The following is a 17,709-nucleotide window of genomic DNA, read 5'->3' as shown; positions in this document are numbered from 1 at the left end:
TATTACGTCCCTGTTGGTCCCTTACTATGAATCGAGGCTTTTATTTTTCTTGCCTTTGCTGATATATATTCGCTATGTACAATATCTTGACTCTCTCAGTTGTTTTACAATACATTTAGCTGCAAATTTATATGTAGTATGTAAACTTCTAGTAATTGTTGTCGGATGATTTCGGGGGACCATTATATGGTAGTCTCCCCAGGCCCCGTGTCCCTCTAGTCGCTATGGTGTCTTGTTGATCATCAACTTCGGCAAGAAGTCTCAAGCTTTTTCTAAATTGTTTGCCATGAAAACACCGTAAAGCGCCATTGTTTTATTGGAAAGGTCGCAACTTGTACTAACATGTGATTCAGTTAAGAAAATTAAGCTTGTTAACGTAAATCCAAGAAGAAAGCTGATTGGAATCGCCGGGCAACCATAACATTTTGAACGGTGTCAAGAGAATTTCGCCGCCAAAATGAGTGAACAACTCAAATATATCGTGGATGAGCTTAATAAAGAGCCGTTCAAGAAAAACTTCAACCTTATCAGGTAATATTATCCTCAACGATCGCTGTATTGCGCGAAATAAAATGTGAACGTAGCCATTTTTTTGATATGATGTTTAGTGCTCTATAGCTGAAAAGCTTTGTACATCTTCGCAGATCCATACACTAGTTTTGTTTTTATTCTCTCTAATAATCTTTCCAGGTTTTAACTCCCCTTTTTGGTGATAATTTGCTCATTTTTTTCCACAGTTTCGACTCCCTTCAGCCACTTCAACTCCTACAAGTGATGAATGATGTTTTTGCTGTCATCGATCAACAGGTATGACACATAAGTATTCGTACTGAAAAAACTCTTTTGATTTGGAAATCTTAGGGAATTATAAAAAGTATCATGAGTGCATCTGCACTGGTCACAAGTTCTTCTTGTAGACATAGATGGATTTAGTCTTTTTACATAAAAACAAACTTCAGAATAGCCGTCCAATTATTTGCATTTTCCTTGAATTTACTGGCTCGTGAAGTCCCATGATGGAAACTGTTTGTTTTCTGAAGTTGCTCCAAAATAACATTTTTAGCCAAAAAAAAGAAAAGAAAAGAAAAACAGACCCCCCCTATTTTTATTTTTTTACAACCCATCCAAGTAAAACACGGGTGTACTTTGTCAGCAATACCCAAAAAAAAGTCACATATGCGAATAATTATATTTCTCATTATCTTTAGCACAAGATAGACCTACGTGATGAAGAACCAGAGGCTACTGCCATGCGCATGTTTACCTTTTTGCGAGTGCTCAAGTATAAACCCAAGACAGAGTCAGGCAGTCTGTAAGTTGAGTATAAGAACCCTAGAAAATGAATAAACTTCAATGCCCAGCCCTTGTTTCCATGCTTATCAAGTGTTTGGAAACCATGAATACAGTCTGAATCAAATAGAGGGTTGCTAGGGCTACAAATGTGACAGAATAGCCAGAGAGGGGCCAAAAACTCCATAAAATAGCCAGGATATAAGTCCCCCTCCCCTGCAAAAATAAGAAGTAAAACAAGGTTGAAAAAGTGTGTTGTACGCCTCTGTAAAACAGAGTACTGTAGTTCCACCTGATGTTACCCATGTTAGCCCTTCGTCAAAGCATAAGGCTTCGACAAAGAAGCTCCGATGAAGGGTTAACGCTTAAAACGCCAGTGCAACTACTCTGTTTCACAGAGAGGTGTAGAACATACTTGTCTAACCTTGTTTTGATTTATAGATGGTTGCTATAGGTTTCATCTCTCATGGAGTACCTGCTTCAAATAGTAGTAAGCCCTGTTATAAGTTCTCTTTCGATGTTTAGATTAATTTTTTCTGTTTCAGTAATGCATTTCGGCAAGGCCTTATCCAGGGAGACAAGCCTGTCATTTATCCCATCCTTCAGTGGTTGTTTGAGCGTCTGCCAGACCTGCGCAAGCGTGCCTACCTGGCTAGATACTTGGTGCACATGAATATTCCTGCTGAACTCTTGCTAGATCAGGAACTTGCAGATGCCAATGAGGCTGTGAGTATTGCTGTATTTGTTCTATAGGGTCTCATTCATCAATCATTTTTGATGTTCTAGCAAATTCACAACTGTGGGAAATTTCCCTTATAAAAACAAACCATTATCAACATCCTTCTTTCTTACATACAACTCATCAATGTTATATCCTCTTAGTAGAATACATTTATTTGCATTTATTTGACATTTTACTTTCAGGATGTAATCTAAAATCATATGTCTTTTATAGTATGTTGGTAAGATAGAGGAATTCAAGGAAGTCCACAAGGCAGTGGAGCAGTTACGCACCTCTGGATTTTCCACTGGAGAAATTAAAAAGGTGGGGCACTATACTTCATTATTTTATATGGCAATCTACAGTAAAAAGCTTTGAGTGTATTGTATGTTCTATTGTAAAAAATAACAAAATAAGGTAATGTGAAACCTGTTTGATTTCCTTATTCAGGATATTGCGAACATGGAAGAGGAGCATGAACAATTGAAGAAAAGAATTGATAGGATGCAAAAGAAGGTGATTACTAGAGATCTTGAATTGCTAAAGTATGAAATGATTTTTGGATCATGATATTTTCAGAATTTGGCATGCAATTCGGATCCAGAGTCTCCCTTTCAGTGAAGTTGCCTTTGCTGACTTTGGCATCTCTTCTTGTAACAGGTGGAGAGTGTGCGCAATTATGAGCAGATGCTTCTTGCAGCAAGAAATCTTCGTGTTGAGAGGGAGAAGGAACAATCCCTGGCTCAGCAAAAACTGGAGCAGAAAAATCAGGTGCCTTAGTGTAGTTCATTGGCACATAGGGTCATCATTTGACAGGGGTATTCTTAAGTTGAATACAGGATGGATTTTTAAACATATCTGCTAAGTGCCCAATGTATCAGTTGAACTAGCGTTTGCTTTTTTGAAAAAAGCTTTAAAATTTAACCTTTAAATACTGAGGGGTAAGCAGGCCATTGGAAAAACCTCCCTAGCAATCTGTGACCGATTTCAGCAATTCTACTTTTCACTTTTTAGGCAAATAAGATCACTGAAAAATTGAGATGTTTCTCATTTCCTTTTTCCTGACAATCTTGAAAATACATTAAAATGCAGTTATTTGCTAAACAAACCTTGTCAAGAGTTTGGAAAAGTATCCTACCTTTTCTCGTAAAATCTAGCTTTTTTATTGCCTCAAAAAGACACGTCTCACTACACGTCTTCTCACCTCAGAAATGTATAAACCTAAAATTACTGGAAGTTTTTCCATTTTGCAGTATCAAAGAAAACAAGAAAAAAAAGTTATGGTCCACTTTCAGCAATTCATCTGCTCCCCAGATTCTGGCATTCATCATATTGTGTGGACAGCTATATTGCACATCATGTCTCCTCTACAGTGTAACATTAACATTCCCTGATTCATTGTTTCAGTTACTTCATGCAGACCAGAGGTTCCAGCGGATGAACCAACAACTGAAGGATCTCAGAGCACAAGGCATTGGAACCACAGGGGCAGATTTAATCAGAAGACTTGAAGAAGAAAACAAAGTCAATATGTATCTCTGTCAAGATAAACTGCCTAAGGTTAGTATTGAACATAAAAGTTGAGGTTATGAAAAAATAAAGACGTCTTATGTCTTTTTTTCTATGTGATTAAAGCTTGGAATTACTATCTCTAAAGAACTAATTTGCATACTTTATTTACCTTAAATCCAAAATATTGTGCAATTAGCTTCCCAAAATCAGATGATGAAAGTGCAGGCATGTGCCCCTATGTGTGTGTTTACTCCCCTCCTCCCCTGGCTGCCAAAAACTGGGTTGTTACTTATCAAGGGAACTTCAAAGACTATCCTTTTTACAAATACTTTATGATTATCATTCTATGATAACTGGCTGCGCACCCTCCCTCCCTCCCCCCCACCTCATCAAATTCTTGGTCTGTACCTGACCCGGGTGCTGAATGGCGGCTGACATTGACTCTCGTTTGGTTGATAGGAGATTGAGAGCAAGCAGAAGTATGTGCAGGACTTGCAGAAAGTTGCTAATGAGCCGGCCATGGGTCACTCAGACCTTGATGAGCTCAACCTGAAGGTGAGTAGCCGAAATAGCCGAGATATAGGACTCTCTCAGTCCAGCTTATGGACTGTTTTACAAGATTCTACATGGCAACATGAACATCCTCTCAGAGAAGGCTGAAAACTATTTACCTGTATGTGTCAAAAGTAATGTTGGTAATATTTTTTCAGCATGGTTGTGCGTGTCACATATAAGCATTCCATCATTTTAACTCTGAAATCCTGACGTGGTTCATTAGTTTGTGACTTCACTATGATTCGAATGATAAAAGTCTGCAATTTTACTGCAGAAGATGCACTATAAATCTGTACTAATGACACAATCTGTTTCTGTATACAGATCAAATCTGTTTCCTCCGAGATCAATTCTCTTATTGAGAAACGAATGGTGCGAAATGATCCTATTGATGACAAGCTTTCACTCTTCAGACAGCAGGTAAGTGCCCAAAACTTTAAGATTGCCCTCAATTAAAAACATATTTATATATTTATACGTTACTTCACTGTGTTGTATTCTAGGCCTCCATCATTGCGCGTAAGAAGGATGCAGCTGCTGAGAAATTCAAAGAAGCCATGGACGAGGTATGACTTTATCCCTGCCTAAAGACCTGTTTATTTTCGTTTTACACTATTTCCTGTTTACACGATTTTCGTCGCACCCCCAATGCACTGAAATGGATGTAGCAGATATTGCAAGCATGTTGGATGACACTGGAAGACTGCCTCTGGATGTAATAAACCATCTGTCAGTCGCCAATTACTTTACTATGCACAAGTTATTCTGTCGTCAATTCTTTTTATAATTTATTTTCCTTGGTCTCCTAGCTGGCGAGTGTTGAACAGGAGCTGCAGAAGAAAAAGGATCTTTTAAAGGAGAGTGAAGGTGCCGAGGTGCTAAAAGGAGATGAGGTAGGACCTGTCCAAGCTTCTAGTTTACTCTGAATATTACATTGTTTACTGTACTTATTCCCCAACAGTTCAAGAGATATGTAAATAAACTTCGTGGCAAGAGTACGGTGTACAAGAAAAAAAGACAGGAGGTACGTATATGTGTTGTTTGGCTTCATAGTGTTATCTAGTTTGTTATTCAGTTATTGATTCTATCCAACCTCGGAATAAAAATTGTATGGTGAAGTCGAACTATCTTTTTTCCAAATTTAATAGAAAATTTGGCAATAGTTTTTTTTTTCAAATCAGCTACTACATAAGCCGATGGGTGTGAATTCTTTATAGCACTGGCATTAGGCCATTTTGTTATCCTAACTTTTTGGTGGTTGACAGATATTTCGTTGAAGTACCAATTACAACGATTTATTTCGAGTTTAATGTATATATTGCTTTCCAGCTTGCTGAGCTAAGGGCTGAGTATGGAGTTCTCTCAAGAAGTGTAGAAATTCTGAAAACGAAAGATGAGAACCTGAACCAGCAGTTGGTAAGTAATACATTCTTAGAAGCCATCTGGAAGCTATGCCAACATCCACGGAACCATCTGCCATAGTGTGTTATCGATTCACCAGCGTTTGTTGTAAATGTTCACAGGCTGGGATTGAGGCTAAGCAGGGAGTCACGGGATATCACGAGACCCAGGAAGAGCTAGAGAAGGTCTCCACAGTTAAGAGCGAGCTAGATGAGCAAAAAGGCAAAACTCTAGAAGAGATCTCTCAGCTCGTGGCGACCATGAACGCTACTATTGCCGAGAAGAAGAGTGCACTGGCCCCAGTTATCAAGGAGCTCAGGCCCATGAGGCAGAAATGTCAGGTATGTACTCTGTTATCTACTCTACGGAGAGAATAGATGAGATGTTGTTAAACAGGGTACAGAATATTCACATTGTTTCAAGGAGCTCAGTTCGTTGCCGCAGAAATGCCAGGGAGGTGTCGTAAAACGAGAGTATTGCTGTTGTTTTTGGTGTTAGAAATTCGAGTGAACATATAGATTTTTGGGGGCGTATATTTCCCACTTGTACATTTACAGTAAAATCCTAGTTTAGAAAGGAGAAAACTTTTTTAATCCTTGTTAAATTTAAGTTTTAATATAAACGGGGGATGAACCTTTTGCTTCACGCAAATCATAAAATCATAGTTTCCTCACTTCAGGAGCTGAGCGAGGATTACGAAGAGAAAAAAGCCCAATATGAGAACCTCGCCACCGGACTGGACAGCAACCTGTCCAAGCTCGACCAGGTAAACCAACGCCTGGTTGCATCTTTAGTACTTTATGTATACTGCCTAAGAACGACTCAAAGCTTTTCTTAACTATTATTACCCAAGAAGTTCTCTAATCCCACTGGACTCATGATTTATCTCAGGAGGTCCGTGGATTGAGAGAGGAGATCTCACAAGAAGAGAGCCGCTACCATTACTTGCATGCCATGATGAAGGTAAAACCATAATATTGTAACAGTCTGTCAATCGTGAATAAACTCTATTTAGTCTGATCTGAGGCTTACCTAGCCATAGTATTGAATAATGGCTCTAAATAGTTTCGCTTGCCCTGTGCTCAATTCATGGAGAATGAAAGGGGTAATATGGTACTTTTGTACCCTCTAGGGAAATGTTTGGTTTCTTTTCATGTGAAATCTGCTCTTACCCCCACAGGTCTTGGAGATTCAGCAGAAGCGTATTGATGATGAGATGAAGGCGTATACTGCCCAGGACCAGGCGGACCGCAAGAAGTCTTGGAGGTACATGCTGTGACATTCAGTATCACTCAACGGGTAGTAGCATCGTAAGGGTTGGGATATAACAAGGGATTTCTGCCTTCAAAAGGTGACTGTCTAGGCTTCACTTGTGCCTCGCCCGTTTATCCCAAGTCTTAGGGACATGGTGCAAGTAGAAACCATTGCATACAAGGGTTAAGTCTTGCCGACCACCCTCAAACAATGCCGTAGCCATTAATAGAGAGCCCATTCTCGATCATTATATTGTCTCTCTAATTCTCCTACTCCTCTTATTTCGTACCAACTCCTACTCCTACTCCTACTCCTACCAACTCCTACTCCTACTCCAACTCCTACTCCTCTTATTTCGTACCAACTTATCGTTTCGTACTAACAACGAGGTTCTGTTTACATCTTAAACATTTGACCCTAAACACGCGTCGCTTAATTTTTCAGAGAGCAGTATACAAGGAAGATACAGGAGCAAGAAAATCTCGGCAAGGTACGAGGGTCTGTAGCTTTGACTGCGTTTTTTATTTTTGTTTCCATCTTTCTGTTGTTGTAACCGTTTTTTTGTGCTGTGTGTTAACCAGAGCCTTCGCGAGAAGCAGAAAGCCGTCCGAGAGAGTCATGGGCCTAACATGAAGCAGATGAAGATGTGGACGGTAAGCCTGTTTATTCGCTTAGTACGGAACTCTGCCATACATGCTGTCACAGTGCGGGCTGAATACGTACTGGATTGCAGGATATCGCATTGGATATGCCTTTTGTTTGTTGTGGATCGAATACGTATGATTATGTGATTTTCGTGTAGATGTCTTCAATCAACCTTGTATTATTGTTCATTATATTGGCATATTATATGAGTCGTGTGCGTAGTGGAATAGATATACATTGTGAAGAACTCCCATTATCCTTGTATTCAGTCAAATTCGATAATATACTCTAAGTATACATATACTGTATATTCTTTAACGTTTTTGTTTTAGTTTTTTGTTTGTTTAAACTACCGTGACTGTTCGTGTTCGATGTGTGTGCTTGTTGTTCAATTCATTTATTTCAAGTGGTGTTTTTAGGACTTGACAAGGCTTCTGGAATGCAAGCGTAATTGCTTGCAGAAGGACTCGCAAGGAGAAGCAGAAGCCACGGCCACCTCTCAGGAGGGCGAGAATATGCTTGTTCTGTAAATCCTCTAATACATGATGTATTATTTAAACGGGGCGAAGGATTTTTTACTATGAATTCACTACCCTTTATCTAAGTCAAACAAATCTTCATTTCACAAAGTCAGCACTATGTATAGGTCTATAAATCCATAGTGTGAGCTATCCAGTCTTACATAGATCTGCCTCGGATCATCTTATGCCCACTGAGACTGTGACATCTCGAGCACTGCAGCTCTTATTTATCCAGACTTGCAACGCATGCATAGATGCAAACAAACTTGACTTTTGAATTCTTGGTGTTGAAAATTAAAAGAACTTTTACAGTGGGTGTACACTGATTCTGTTGTGTGTATTTTTCCACCCATTTGTGGGTATAACAATCACGTATCTCAGGGTTATATTATGAAAAACAAAAACAAAAGAAAAGCTCTAAGAGGTCCCCTGCCCTCTACCAAGGGATATCGCATTACCAAGGGATATCACATAAATGCGAAAGAACAAACGACGAACGGTTCAACAATATACTCGGTGTGCCAAACTATTTTGAACTTTGGACTGCCCAAAAAGGCAGTATTGTTATTGCCCTTGGCTAAACCATAGACTTTGCATTCGGGCGCCGTAAACTCTCATCCTCACAAAAATAGCTCAATCAAGCAACCCAACTTAAACAATTTTTATTTAAATAAGACTTCACGTAGTTCTGAATGATGTAATACAGGTAGTCAATGCACTTTTAAATGCAACATTGTTATTGGTAATTGGTAACCGAAATAAAAAAAGATGCTAAAATAGATCTATCTATGTAAATATACTATATAGGACGAATGGGAGAAATTGCTATACACTTCACATCAACCTGAAATGGTAAGCAAATATTCGGATTAGAAAACGTCACTCGAAAGGTTTTGATGGTCGGTTAGTTAGACGAGTCCGCGCAGAAAGAGGGCTACTAAGCACAATGAAACAAATAGGTATGCACGCGTACACATGTGGCCTCTATAACATGCGTTATGAAACAACGCCCGTACATGTAGCCGCTGCAACTTGCGTTTTATGACTTGTGACCAGAGTTTTGAAATTCATTTCGAGAGATTTAGAGCGCGGATAGTAGAACTCTGCAGCCAGATATTTTTTCATCCCAGTTTCAATCGGTGTCAACACAATGTAATCAAATTGTATTTAACATATTTTGAAATATGACGTTGTCCTTAGTAGTATCAGCATTTCGGATGGGACACAAAACCGGTCCATTTTTACATTAACAAATTTTTCATGCTTGTGTGCGATCACACTATTGCGTGGTCATTTACAAAAGTCCATTTTCATAAGCTCGAGCAACAAATGCAACAAATGGTTTTTATGAGTAAGTCGCTAACCAGAGATATATAACAGCACAAGAAGCATACTGCAAACCACGTGACCGTACCTCTCTTGTACGAACACCGTCTCCTGTGGGTACAGTCCTGCTGTCTTGAGAGTTGTGTTGAAGTCTAGGAAGGATAATTTCCGTCGCGGGAAGTTTGTCAGCAATTCGTAGCGCTCGTTCGGAAATCCCTCGCAATGTGCAAACTGAACTAATGCCTATAACGCAAAAATACATTAGATTGTTTAATTGAAAAAAACATTTGTCGTCTTTGGGCCTTGGTCGATGTACCACTAAAAACAATAAAATTATATCACTTTTGTTTGAGATTTATTACTCTGCCTTCGTTCTAGAACTAACGTGGGTTCCTTCATCAACAACATCATTTTACTATTCACGTAAGGTTAATTCCTTAAATTCCAGGAATTTTCAACCACCAAACAAAATGAAATTGAAAAACATCTAAAAACGTCTAAAACGTCTTTAAATATAGTTCTATATTCTATATTCTTTAACTATATTCGATCTGCGTTTGTTTGATCAGGCTGTAATATTATCTTTATTGTCTCTCTTTCCGCACCGTTCACTGGGTTCGTACGTCTGCAAACGCCTTGATGAAAAGGGGAATAAATAAGATCCAACTGCTGTCAAAATCCCCAGAGGTGTAGTCCCTAGACTCACCATCAGTGGGGCTTCGGCCTGTAGGGACACCTGCTTTCTACTCCCATTTGGGAATCGCACCATAATTTTACACATCGGACCTGAAAAGAGGAAAGTTTGAAAGGGATTTGCATTATAGTTTTCTGTTAGGCCTCTACCCGATAAGCCAAAATGAAGCTCAACCAGATATTTTGGTTGAGGAACACTGGGCTCAAAAGGTGTTTGAATGAAAACAGTCCACATTCAATCGGAAGTTTTGTAATGAGCGACTAATTGCGCTTTTAGTATAACTCATTTAGCCTCTCTTCTTTACCTGCTTGCACTTCCCATCTTTTAAAAGTTTCCGTGTTCTCAACAGATGATCCTGCTTTGGATGAAGATGATTCGTTGTTCTGTGTTGACGAGACTGGGCTACTTTCAGCCACAGATGACGTCACAGTGGGAGACACAGTCTTTACAGATTCTTTGAATGATGCTCCATTTTTTATAGTCTCTGCTTCATTTTTGTATGAACTCTCTGTCGAAGAACTTATATCCGCAGAGCAGTTATCTTTTGAAGATGATGAAGATTCCTTAGAAAATTGTTTATTATTTGTTGTTTGTTTTTGTTTGGATACTTTCTGTGGTTTCCATTCACTTTCTTCGGCTTCTGAATCAGTGAATTCCAGATCCTCATAGTCATCATCATCATCGCCATCATTATCACTTGTATTGTCATCTTTAGTTGATGTAGAGTATCGCAAGGAGGCTGCAATTGCTGCCTCTAGCTGAGAATCCTCAGATGCGTCCACAATGGATTCCTGCTAAAATGGCACAGCAAAGAAGACAGGATGTCCATTATTGTACTACTGGTAAATGAAGGGTCTGATGAAGAAGACAAACTCAATCACTTAACATTATCTTACAGCAGTATCTGCTCCTTGGAAAATTAACCTTACAAATTGTGCACTAAAATGTTACTAATTCCATCCAACATACATATCATAAGGATGATCTGTGACTTACTCGTTTTACTTTCTTCTTTGGGGGACTTTCACCATCTAAAGTAGAATGGTTTAACAGAAATTCCGTAACTGCAAACAAATAGAGTGGATTTAACTTATCGCTGACCAAATAATATTGGGGTAATTGGTGTTAAAAAAACTAGAGTGATTTGAATGAAAACATGTGCCTCACCATGCTCACAAAATGCCTGTGCATCAACAAAACTCCAGTCATCAAGTTTTTCACCTGGAAAAATCAGTTCAGATATTTCACATCATTAGATATTTTAAGGAAATTCCCTTGAAATAGTTCTACTATCCAAAATTTTTAAAAAATTGGCATAAACAATGTTGAAGTTAAAGGCTTTCAAAAAATGTAATAAAAAATGGGGGTACCGACCTCGTTTTAACAACGAGGGGCGTGGTTAGAGTTGACACGTTTTTACTGATCGCGCGAGGAAAAATCCCAACTCTTACTTTTCAAAAAGGGTGCCTAAAGTCTTTAGAAAATTAAGTTCTTTTTGTCGAGCTGCCAAAATCGATCTCCTAAACAATAACCCATAGTAGCTAACGATCAAAACAAATCACATTTTAGGAGATCGCACAAAAATACTGTTTTTGCAACGGTAGAAAGCGCCATTTTGTAGTATTTTTACGGGATTTTAAGAGAAAATAGACAAACTTCTACTATCCAACTTTATTCTTCTTTCAGTATATCATTTTCCTGTATATATTTAACTATATAAGCAAATAAAACATGGGGATAACCGACTTTGTTTTTCTGTCAAAGCGATTTTAAGTAATAAAGCATGCACGCCTTTTGCTTTTGTTTTCTTATACAACTGTGGCGCGTGCACACTTAATACCGGAAAATTCCAACAAACAGCGCGCACCACTATGCGCAGAAGGTGATCGCAGTTCAATTCAAGGGAATTCGGCTTTTTGGGTAGAAAATATCACAACTTAAATTTGGTAAACAGCCTTCGGTAGTACCTTAAAGGGAGGGGTGGTCAAAATATCAAAACTAATCAGAGCTTTCATAGCAAGAAAAAGCAGGCCTAACTGGTGATAGGCTTTTTTTTACTAAAAGATTGACAGAGGCGTTTAAAAGCAAAAAGCCCCTCTTAAATATCTATCTTTCAACCCCAAAGCAGTACCAGTTGTAAAAAAATGGGTTGTTATGTATTACAACTATTTTTGTCTTTAATAAACTAGTTATTCCTTAGGAGAACTTTTTAATTCACAGTGTTTATGTTCCTGTACCTGTGCGTGGATCCACAATTCCAATATATGGATACCTAGTGACATGGTAAAATTGAATAAACCGTTCTCCTTCATCTGTATCTCGATATACCTACGAAGCAGAAAAAAAGATTAGCAACGAAGAAAATCGCAATGATGAAAATAGAGTAAAACTCAACTAAACTTCGTCACAGGTCCCAACAGTCCTGTTTATGCAAGGTCTACTGTACGAAAAAAAAAATTATAAAGGATAACTAGTTCTGTTTATGAGTTCTACTGTACAGAAAAAAAAAACATTATAAAGGAACACTTTTTGGGACTTGTTTGACGAAAATGTTTTAAGAGATCTTTGAAAACTGTCCTTAATGATGTGACAATGTGTGCTTTAGGCAAGTAGAGGGGATTTCCCAAAAAACCAACAGACAGAGGAATTGCTTATGATTGCCATTGATCTTTCATTTGATTGCTAAAAGACTTCAAGTACAAAACATGAAGCGAAAAGGCTAGTTTTAGGTGAGTGTATATGCTAACCTGCCAGAGAATGAAATGTGCTTTAATAATATTTCTGACTTGTTCATTGCTCCAGACATCTCTATTTAGCTGTTGGCATTTAAACTCTTGAACATCCTGGACATTAACAAGTATCCATTTTTTCTGCTGTTGACCTGCAGCTTTACCCTGAATGAGAGAAAAGAGAAAAGGTCCGCTAAATGGGTAAACGACCCCCCCAGCTCAAAATCCTGGCTACGGGTCTGCCTTCCTCTCTTCTTCCAGGTGGCCCCACCTCCTTCTAATAAGAAGATTCTTGTGAGCATGGAGTGCAGTGCATGTGAGGGAACGCCAATAAAATGTCTGTGCATGTGAGTTAAAAGAAATTGAAGGAGGGTTGTCAGTTTTCCTCAAGGTGGGCCTTCAGGATACATAGCTTACAGTCTCAGAAGTCACTTTGTGAAATAAGTCTTTTGGGGCCTTGTATTGGGATAGCTAAAAGTCCCTTTGTGAAGTAAGTCTATTGGGGGTCTTGTATCGGGATAGCTAAAAGTCCCTTCATGAATTAGGTCTATTGGGGTCTTGTATTGGGATAGCTAAAAGTCCCTTTATGAATTAGGTCTATTGGGGTCTTGTATTGGGATAGCTAAAAGTCCCTTTGTGAAGAAGGTCTATTGGGGTCTTGTGTTGAAATAGCTAAAAGTCCCTTTGTGAAGTAAGTCTATTGGGGGCCTTGTATTGGGATAGCTAAAAGTCCCTTTGTGAAGAAGGTCTATTGGGGGTCTTGTATCGAATAGCTTAAAGTCCCTTTGTGAAGAAGGTCTATTGGGGTCTTGTGTTGAGATAGCTAAAAGTCCCTTTGTGAATTAGGTCTATTGGGGTCTTGTATTGGGATAGCTAAAAGTCCCTTTATGAAGTAGGTCTATTGGGGGCCTTGTATTGGGATAGCTTACAGTCTCAAAAGTCCCTTTGTGAAGTAGGTCTATTGGAGGTCTAAACAGGTCTTGAAGAGTCTTTTGTTTTTTGCTCGTGGCACTTCCAGTGGCTTGCTGTTCTTGTTGCTCTAAAATAGCAACAATTAAAACATTTGCTTATTGTACATATGAGTGCTATCATGAGTGAGATTCTGTCCACACAATTAAAATCAGGGCTGAATTTCACACTTTTCCACACACCTGAGGCAACCTAAAATTTAGTCAGGTCACGTAGCAAATTGGGAAAACACCCAATTTTCAAAAAATCTCATCTTTTTTTTTTAACTCGGGGTGAGCAAGAAAAACGAAAATGTAAAAAAAAAGCCTTACTTGCTTCTGCTTGAAAGTCTCTAAAAGCATCAAATACTGATTTTGAAGTCTTCTTTCTGGTACCAAAACCTGTGGACAGAACATTTTCACGATTACATTTCCAAACAAACTGTACATTTGCATCCCAACAATTAAAAACATATTTCCTAACTCTGTGTTCATAGTCTCACAGGCATGCATCTATTGTTCTTTCCAAACATCAGCATGTTTCATCTTATTAATACTGAAAAAAGCAAAGGGACATAAAGTTCTTCACTCACTGTGATATGGCTGATCAACTAGGATGCCTCTCGTTTGGGGAATAGGAGCACGCACCTCATCATTGTCACTACTAGCAAATAAATCACAAAAAGAGATAAGTAAGATGAATATGCATTGATACAACAACACAAGTAAAAACAAGCTCTAATTAGTAAAGAAGAGTTGGTAGTTAAAATACATGTTTGGTGTCATTGTGCTGCTTACTAGAATCACTTTTGTTGTTGCATATTGTAAAACAAAATAGTCCCGTTTTTGTGTAATTGTCCTCCAATAATCCATAGATGATGTTGAAGCATGTCATGGACAACACCCGACTTACTTTTGAGTTGCAGAGAAGAACAAAAAAAATTGGACGAACAGTATTTGCCTAGGAAAAATCTACTGTGAGCAATGTAATCAATTACAAACTAGCCTTTACTGAGGATTGGAGCTTTCTTTATCAAATTAGCAGACCATTGTTATCTTAGTTTAGCTCACAGTGCTACTCTATTTTCTTTTATTTATGTTGACTTTCCACACAGACATGACTTATCACTTCATAGGGAATTTCGTAGTTCAGAGTGAACTTGAAAATATTTAAAGAATGCCAATCAGCCACCTCTTTTGTTGTTGTTTACATTTGAAAATACAACATTCTTTTTGCGAGGAAACTAAATAACCATCCACAATTTAACACATTGACCCCTCAACCGGCTTTGGGAAGTACCCACAACCCAAAAAGTTCATAAATGCAAACTAAACACAACAAGATGAAGATACTCAGGCATCAGTCTAAGGGATAAATGATCTTGAAAATATGCATCCAACCAAGGTGTTGGCAACTACTCTTAAGCCAAATAATAGCACAGGTTCTTTGACAAATTTCAAATCGAACAAGGAAAAAAAAGCAGAAGTCTTTTCACCCCGAAGCCAAACAAATCAATTCCAGGTCATACAGACCCAGAACAGCAGTGTAAACAATTTTGGAATCAATTTGGTTTCAGAAAAGACAGCATTTAGGAGAGCTGTGGTGATTCATTAGAAAATTATTTTCTCATCCAGGCAAAGCCAAACAAGAAAAAATCATCATGAATCCACCTTTGCTTGCGAATATCCATAAGCAAAGCACTCAATTATGCCCCAAAAGACTTCATGATGTCCTGAGACACTCTCCTAATATGGTCATAGCTGTATTTTTGATGAAAAATACAAGCAACCATCAACTTGTGCTGGCTTCAGCACAACGACGAGGGATTAAAAGTGGGGACCGCAAAGCACTGTTGGAAAGCTTGGATACCGCTGACTGGGTGCAGCTGTGTTTGACTTTGACGGGCTGTATAAAACTCAGAATAGGGGGGGAGGTATCTGTTTTCAGTCTGTTTTTTGTAAATTCAGCTAAAAAATAGCCAGGAGTCAATGGGTTAAATCATAAACTTGAAACAAGGTTGATGGAAATAAATGCTTTATGCCACTTGATATTGAATGAGAGTGTAAAATGTTGGCTTGATGGTGACATATTGAACTTTTGAACTTCTTAGACTAGTTCCCAAACAAGTTCGCAATATATGTGCCTAATGTTATGTGATGTCAATTACTCTGAAACCTATTCTTGACTACAGTATACCCCTTTCTTTTCCCAAGCGGGCCGTGGTGACCATACAAAATCATATTACTTGATCATATTCAATGTCAGGATAATAAATTCATCTAATACCAAATATACCAGACTTGAAAATCAGATTTTTTTTTAAATAATAAAATTGAATTGACCTTGATATCGAATTTTGTTTCAAAACAACAAGACAAATCAGTCTGGGCAATCGAGTCAGAAGCTTGAAAGAGTCCTAATCACGATAATTGGGCTAGTCTAAACAAAGAACCAAACTGGGAGGCCTCTGAATGTCAAGCTAGTGCCAAGCTCTCTTGATCACAAGTGATATCAAAGAAAAGGAGGTTATGACTATTTTCCCACCTGGTTAAGGCTTCATTTGTGTGACTGGACCCAGCGACACCAGCCGAAGATACAGCATCTTGATCGCCGCATGAGTCAAAATGCATTTCTATGGCCATCTCAAGGTTGCCATTGCTTGCCTCGAGGAGAGAGGTAGCTATCTGTCGTGTAGCTCCAGTGACATTTGTGAATTCGTCGATTAAATGAGACCACTTCTCCGCCATTTTTGTTTCACTCGGAAAAGAAACCGCGGGAAATCAACGTTGGGGGACTGGGTGCGAAACCCGAAGCGTTAGCCCCATCCCCCTCCCCCCACCGTCATGGGCTTGCTTATCAGCTTATTATATGTAGTCCTGTGTTAGAAGAGAACATACTTGTCAATGTAGAGTAGAATAATGAAACAAAATAATAACACATAAATATCCTTGATAGATTGCAAATCAAATCTGGAAATCAGTTACTTTTTTCAAATTTCACGTGAAAACAATAGTTGGAACTTTAATCAATCGCTCGGCTGGATTCATAGTATATGTGGAACTAATTGCATTTTGCCGTTATCTTAGTGTACGAAGGCACAATACAAAATACGAGTCATATATCATCAGATCATGGGAATCATGGCATTCTCTCCCAAGACTCGCATAGCAACAACCGAGGCCTCACTTCCGGTGGCGCAAACCTTGGGAGGCTGGGTCTAGTAAGCTACAAGTAGCGTTCCTGTCGTTGTAATCATTTTGTTTCGGAGGCGCTGCATGTTTTATCGGTATCTCCGTAACCCAGCCAGCCACAAAACTTGAAGTATCACACAACGAGTGTCACACGACCCAACAAATAATGGTGCTTGCGTTTTCTCCAGGATATTAAGGGTTTTAGCACAAAATATTTGAATACAAACAGCGCGTAATTTGAATGCTCTTTCGACTGCTTCGCACCTTGCGTTTGCTCTAGTCGTTTGGAATATCGGCTTTTGATGATTACACGTTTGTGTCGTCCAGAACCCCTATTCAAAAAGCTGAAATAACTACCAGATTGTAGATGCACTTGGAATCGCAGAAAAACGGTGAGACGTGACTTTGTTTTCTCACTCCAACGTTCTTGATTGTTGTTGTTATCTTTTGGAGAAAGTTCCAGACGAGAGGTCATCTTGGTTTTCTAACTTATCTTTGTCTATTTTTGACAAGTTTTGCTGGTAATAGATCGTTTAAAACTAAGCAGAATTTATACAGCCTTACAAAGTCGTTAATAGTAATGTTGGTCGTGCTTTGAGCAGCTTATTTGCACTAAAATGGGGGACCTGTTTCGTTCAAGCAAGTAACAACTTGTAAATTTTATAGAGAGTTTTATGTTTAACGTTAGTTATCGTTAGTTCATATACGCATTCCCTGCAGGGATTTAATAAATACATTTCACTTAAAAAATATGAATTAATTCTTCTTACACTGGAAAATGTTTCAAACATGTCAGCCCAGTCGATCAACAAGTGGTAGAGACCCTAAATTTAACAAAGTGATTTTCAGTTTAGAAGCGTTCTTATTTTCGTGCCATCATATTTTTAAAATTATGCTCTTTTTCTGTTTGAACTAATCTAGA

General features: G+C 38.5%; 3 protein-coding genes across 6 annotated transcripts in view; 2 read left to right on the top strand and 1 right to left on the bottom strand.

Annotated features, from left to right (window-relative positions):
* Positions 1-128: 128 nt before the first annotated feature.
* LOC5503864 (intraflagellar transport protein 81 homolog) lies at positions 129-8,225 on the top strand. Of its 2 annotated transcripts, none has more exons than XM_001624764.3 (21): positions 129-531; positions 738-807; positions 1,209-1,312; positions 1,836-2,016; positions 2,246-2,335; positions 2,462-2,527; positions 2,672-2,782; positions 3,419-3,571; positions 3,983-4,078; positions 4,403-4,498; positions 4,582-4,644; positions 4,888-4,971; positions 5,040-5,102; positions 5,408-5,494; positions 5,602-5,820; positions 6,159-6,245; positions 6,371-6,442; positions 6,660-6,745; positions 7,178-7,223; positions 7,315-7,386; positions 7,798-8,225. In XM_001624764.3, the coding sequence occupies exons 1-21, from the start codon at positions 458-460 to the stop codon at positions 7,906-7,908; spliced, it is 2,031 nt and encodes a 676-aa protein (XP_001624814.1). In that variant the 5' UTR covers positions 129-457; the 3' UTR covers positions 7,909-8,225. The 2 variants fall into 2 exon arrangements, with proteins under 2 accessions (XP_001624814.1, XP_048588151.1); XM_048732194.1 differs by having other exon boundaries at positions 7,178-7,231.
* A 320-nt stretch (positions 8,226-8,545) lies between these two features.
* LOC5503854 (UBX domain-containing protein 7) lies at positions 8,546-16,386 on the bottom strand. 2 transcript variants are annotated; one of them, XM_032372076.2, is made up of 12 exons: positions 16,141-16,386; positions 14,189-14,259; positions 13,929-13,997; positions 13,578-13,687; positions 12,667-12,813; positions 12,157-12,247; positions 11,087-11,140; positions 10,916-10,983; positions 10,224-10,710; positions 9,932-10,011; positions 9,314-9,468; positions 8,546-8,743 (listed from the first exon to the last, which is right to left on the bottom strand). In XM_032372076.2, exons 1-12 carry the CDS (start codon positions 16,341-16,343, stop codon positions 8,734-8,736), a joined length of 1,545 nt encoding a protein of 514 aa, XP_032227967.1. In that variant the 5' UTR covers positions 16,344-16,386; the 3' UTR covers positions 8,546-8,733. The 2 variants fall into 2 exon arrangements, with proteins under 2 accessions (XP_032227967.1, XP_032227966.1); XM_032372075.2 differs by having other exon boundaries at positions 10,224-10,713; positions 16,141-16,385.
* A 432-nt stretch (positions 16,387-16,818) lies between these two features.
* LOC5503868 overlaps positions 16,819-17,709 on the top strand; it is a 50,532-nt gene continuing 49,641 nt past the window's right edge. For both annotated transcript variants that reach the window (XM_001624763.3, XM_032372080.2), the window contains exon 1: positions 16,819-17,179. In XM_001624763.3, the coding sequence (XP_001624813.3) occupies positions 17,155-17,179 (25 nt within the window). In that variant the 5' untranslated portion in view covers positions 16,819-17,154. The remainder of the gene's footprint in view (positions 17,180-17,709) is intronic.

Source organism: Nematostella vectensis, chromosome 9 (assembly GCF_932526225.1).
Source record: "Nematostella vectensis chromosome 9, jaNemVect1.1, whole genome shotgun sequence".
Taxonomy (NCBI): Eukaryota; Metazoa; Cnidaria; class Anthozoa; order Actiniaria; family Edwardsiidae; genus Nematostella; species Nematostella vectensis.
This window is presented reverse-complemented; position numbering and strand designations above follow the sequence as displayed.

Coding starts and splice junctions, on each gene's coding strand:
- LOC5503854 (XM_032372075.2), bottom strand. CDS start 16,343: ATGGCGGAGAAGTGGTCTCATTTAATCGACGAATTCACAAATGTCACT. Junction 13,998..14,188: donor AGTTGATCAGCCATATCACA/GTGAGTGAAGAA, acceptor TTCTGTCCACAG/GTTTTGGTACCAGAAAGAAG. Junction 10,984..11,086: donor ACAGGCATTTTGTGAGCATG/GTGAGGCACATG, acceptor ATTTGTTTGCAG/TTACGGAATTTCTGTTAAAC.
- LOC5503864 (XM_001624764.3), top strand. CDS start 458: ATGAGTGAACAACTCAAATATATCGTGGATGAGCTTAATAAAGAGCCG. Junction 5,495..5,601: donor AGAACCTGAACCAGCAGTTG/GTAAGTAATACA, acceptor AAATGTTCACAG/GCTGGGATTGAGGCTAAGCA. Junction 7,387..7,797: donor AGCAGATGAAGATGTGGACG/GTAAGCCTGTTT, acceptor TGGTGTTTTTAG/GACTTGACAAGGCTTCTGGA.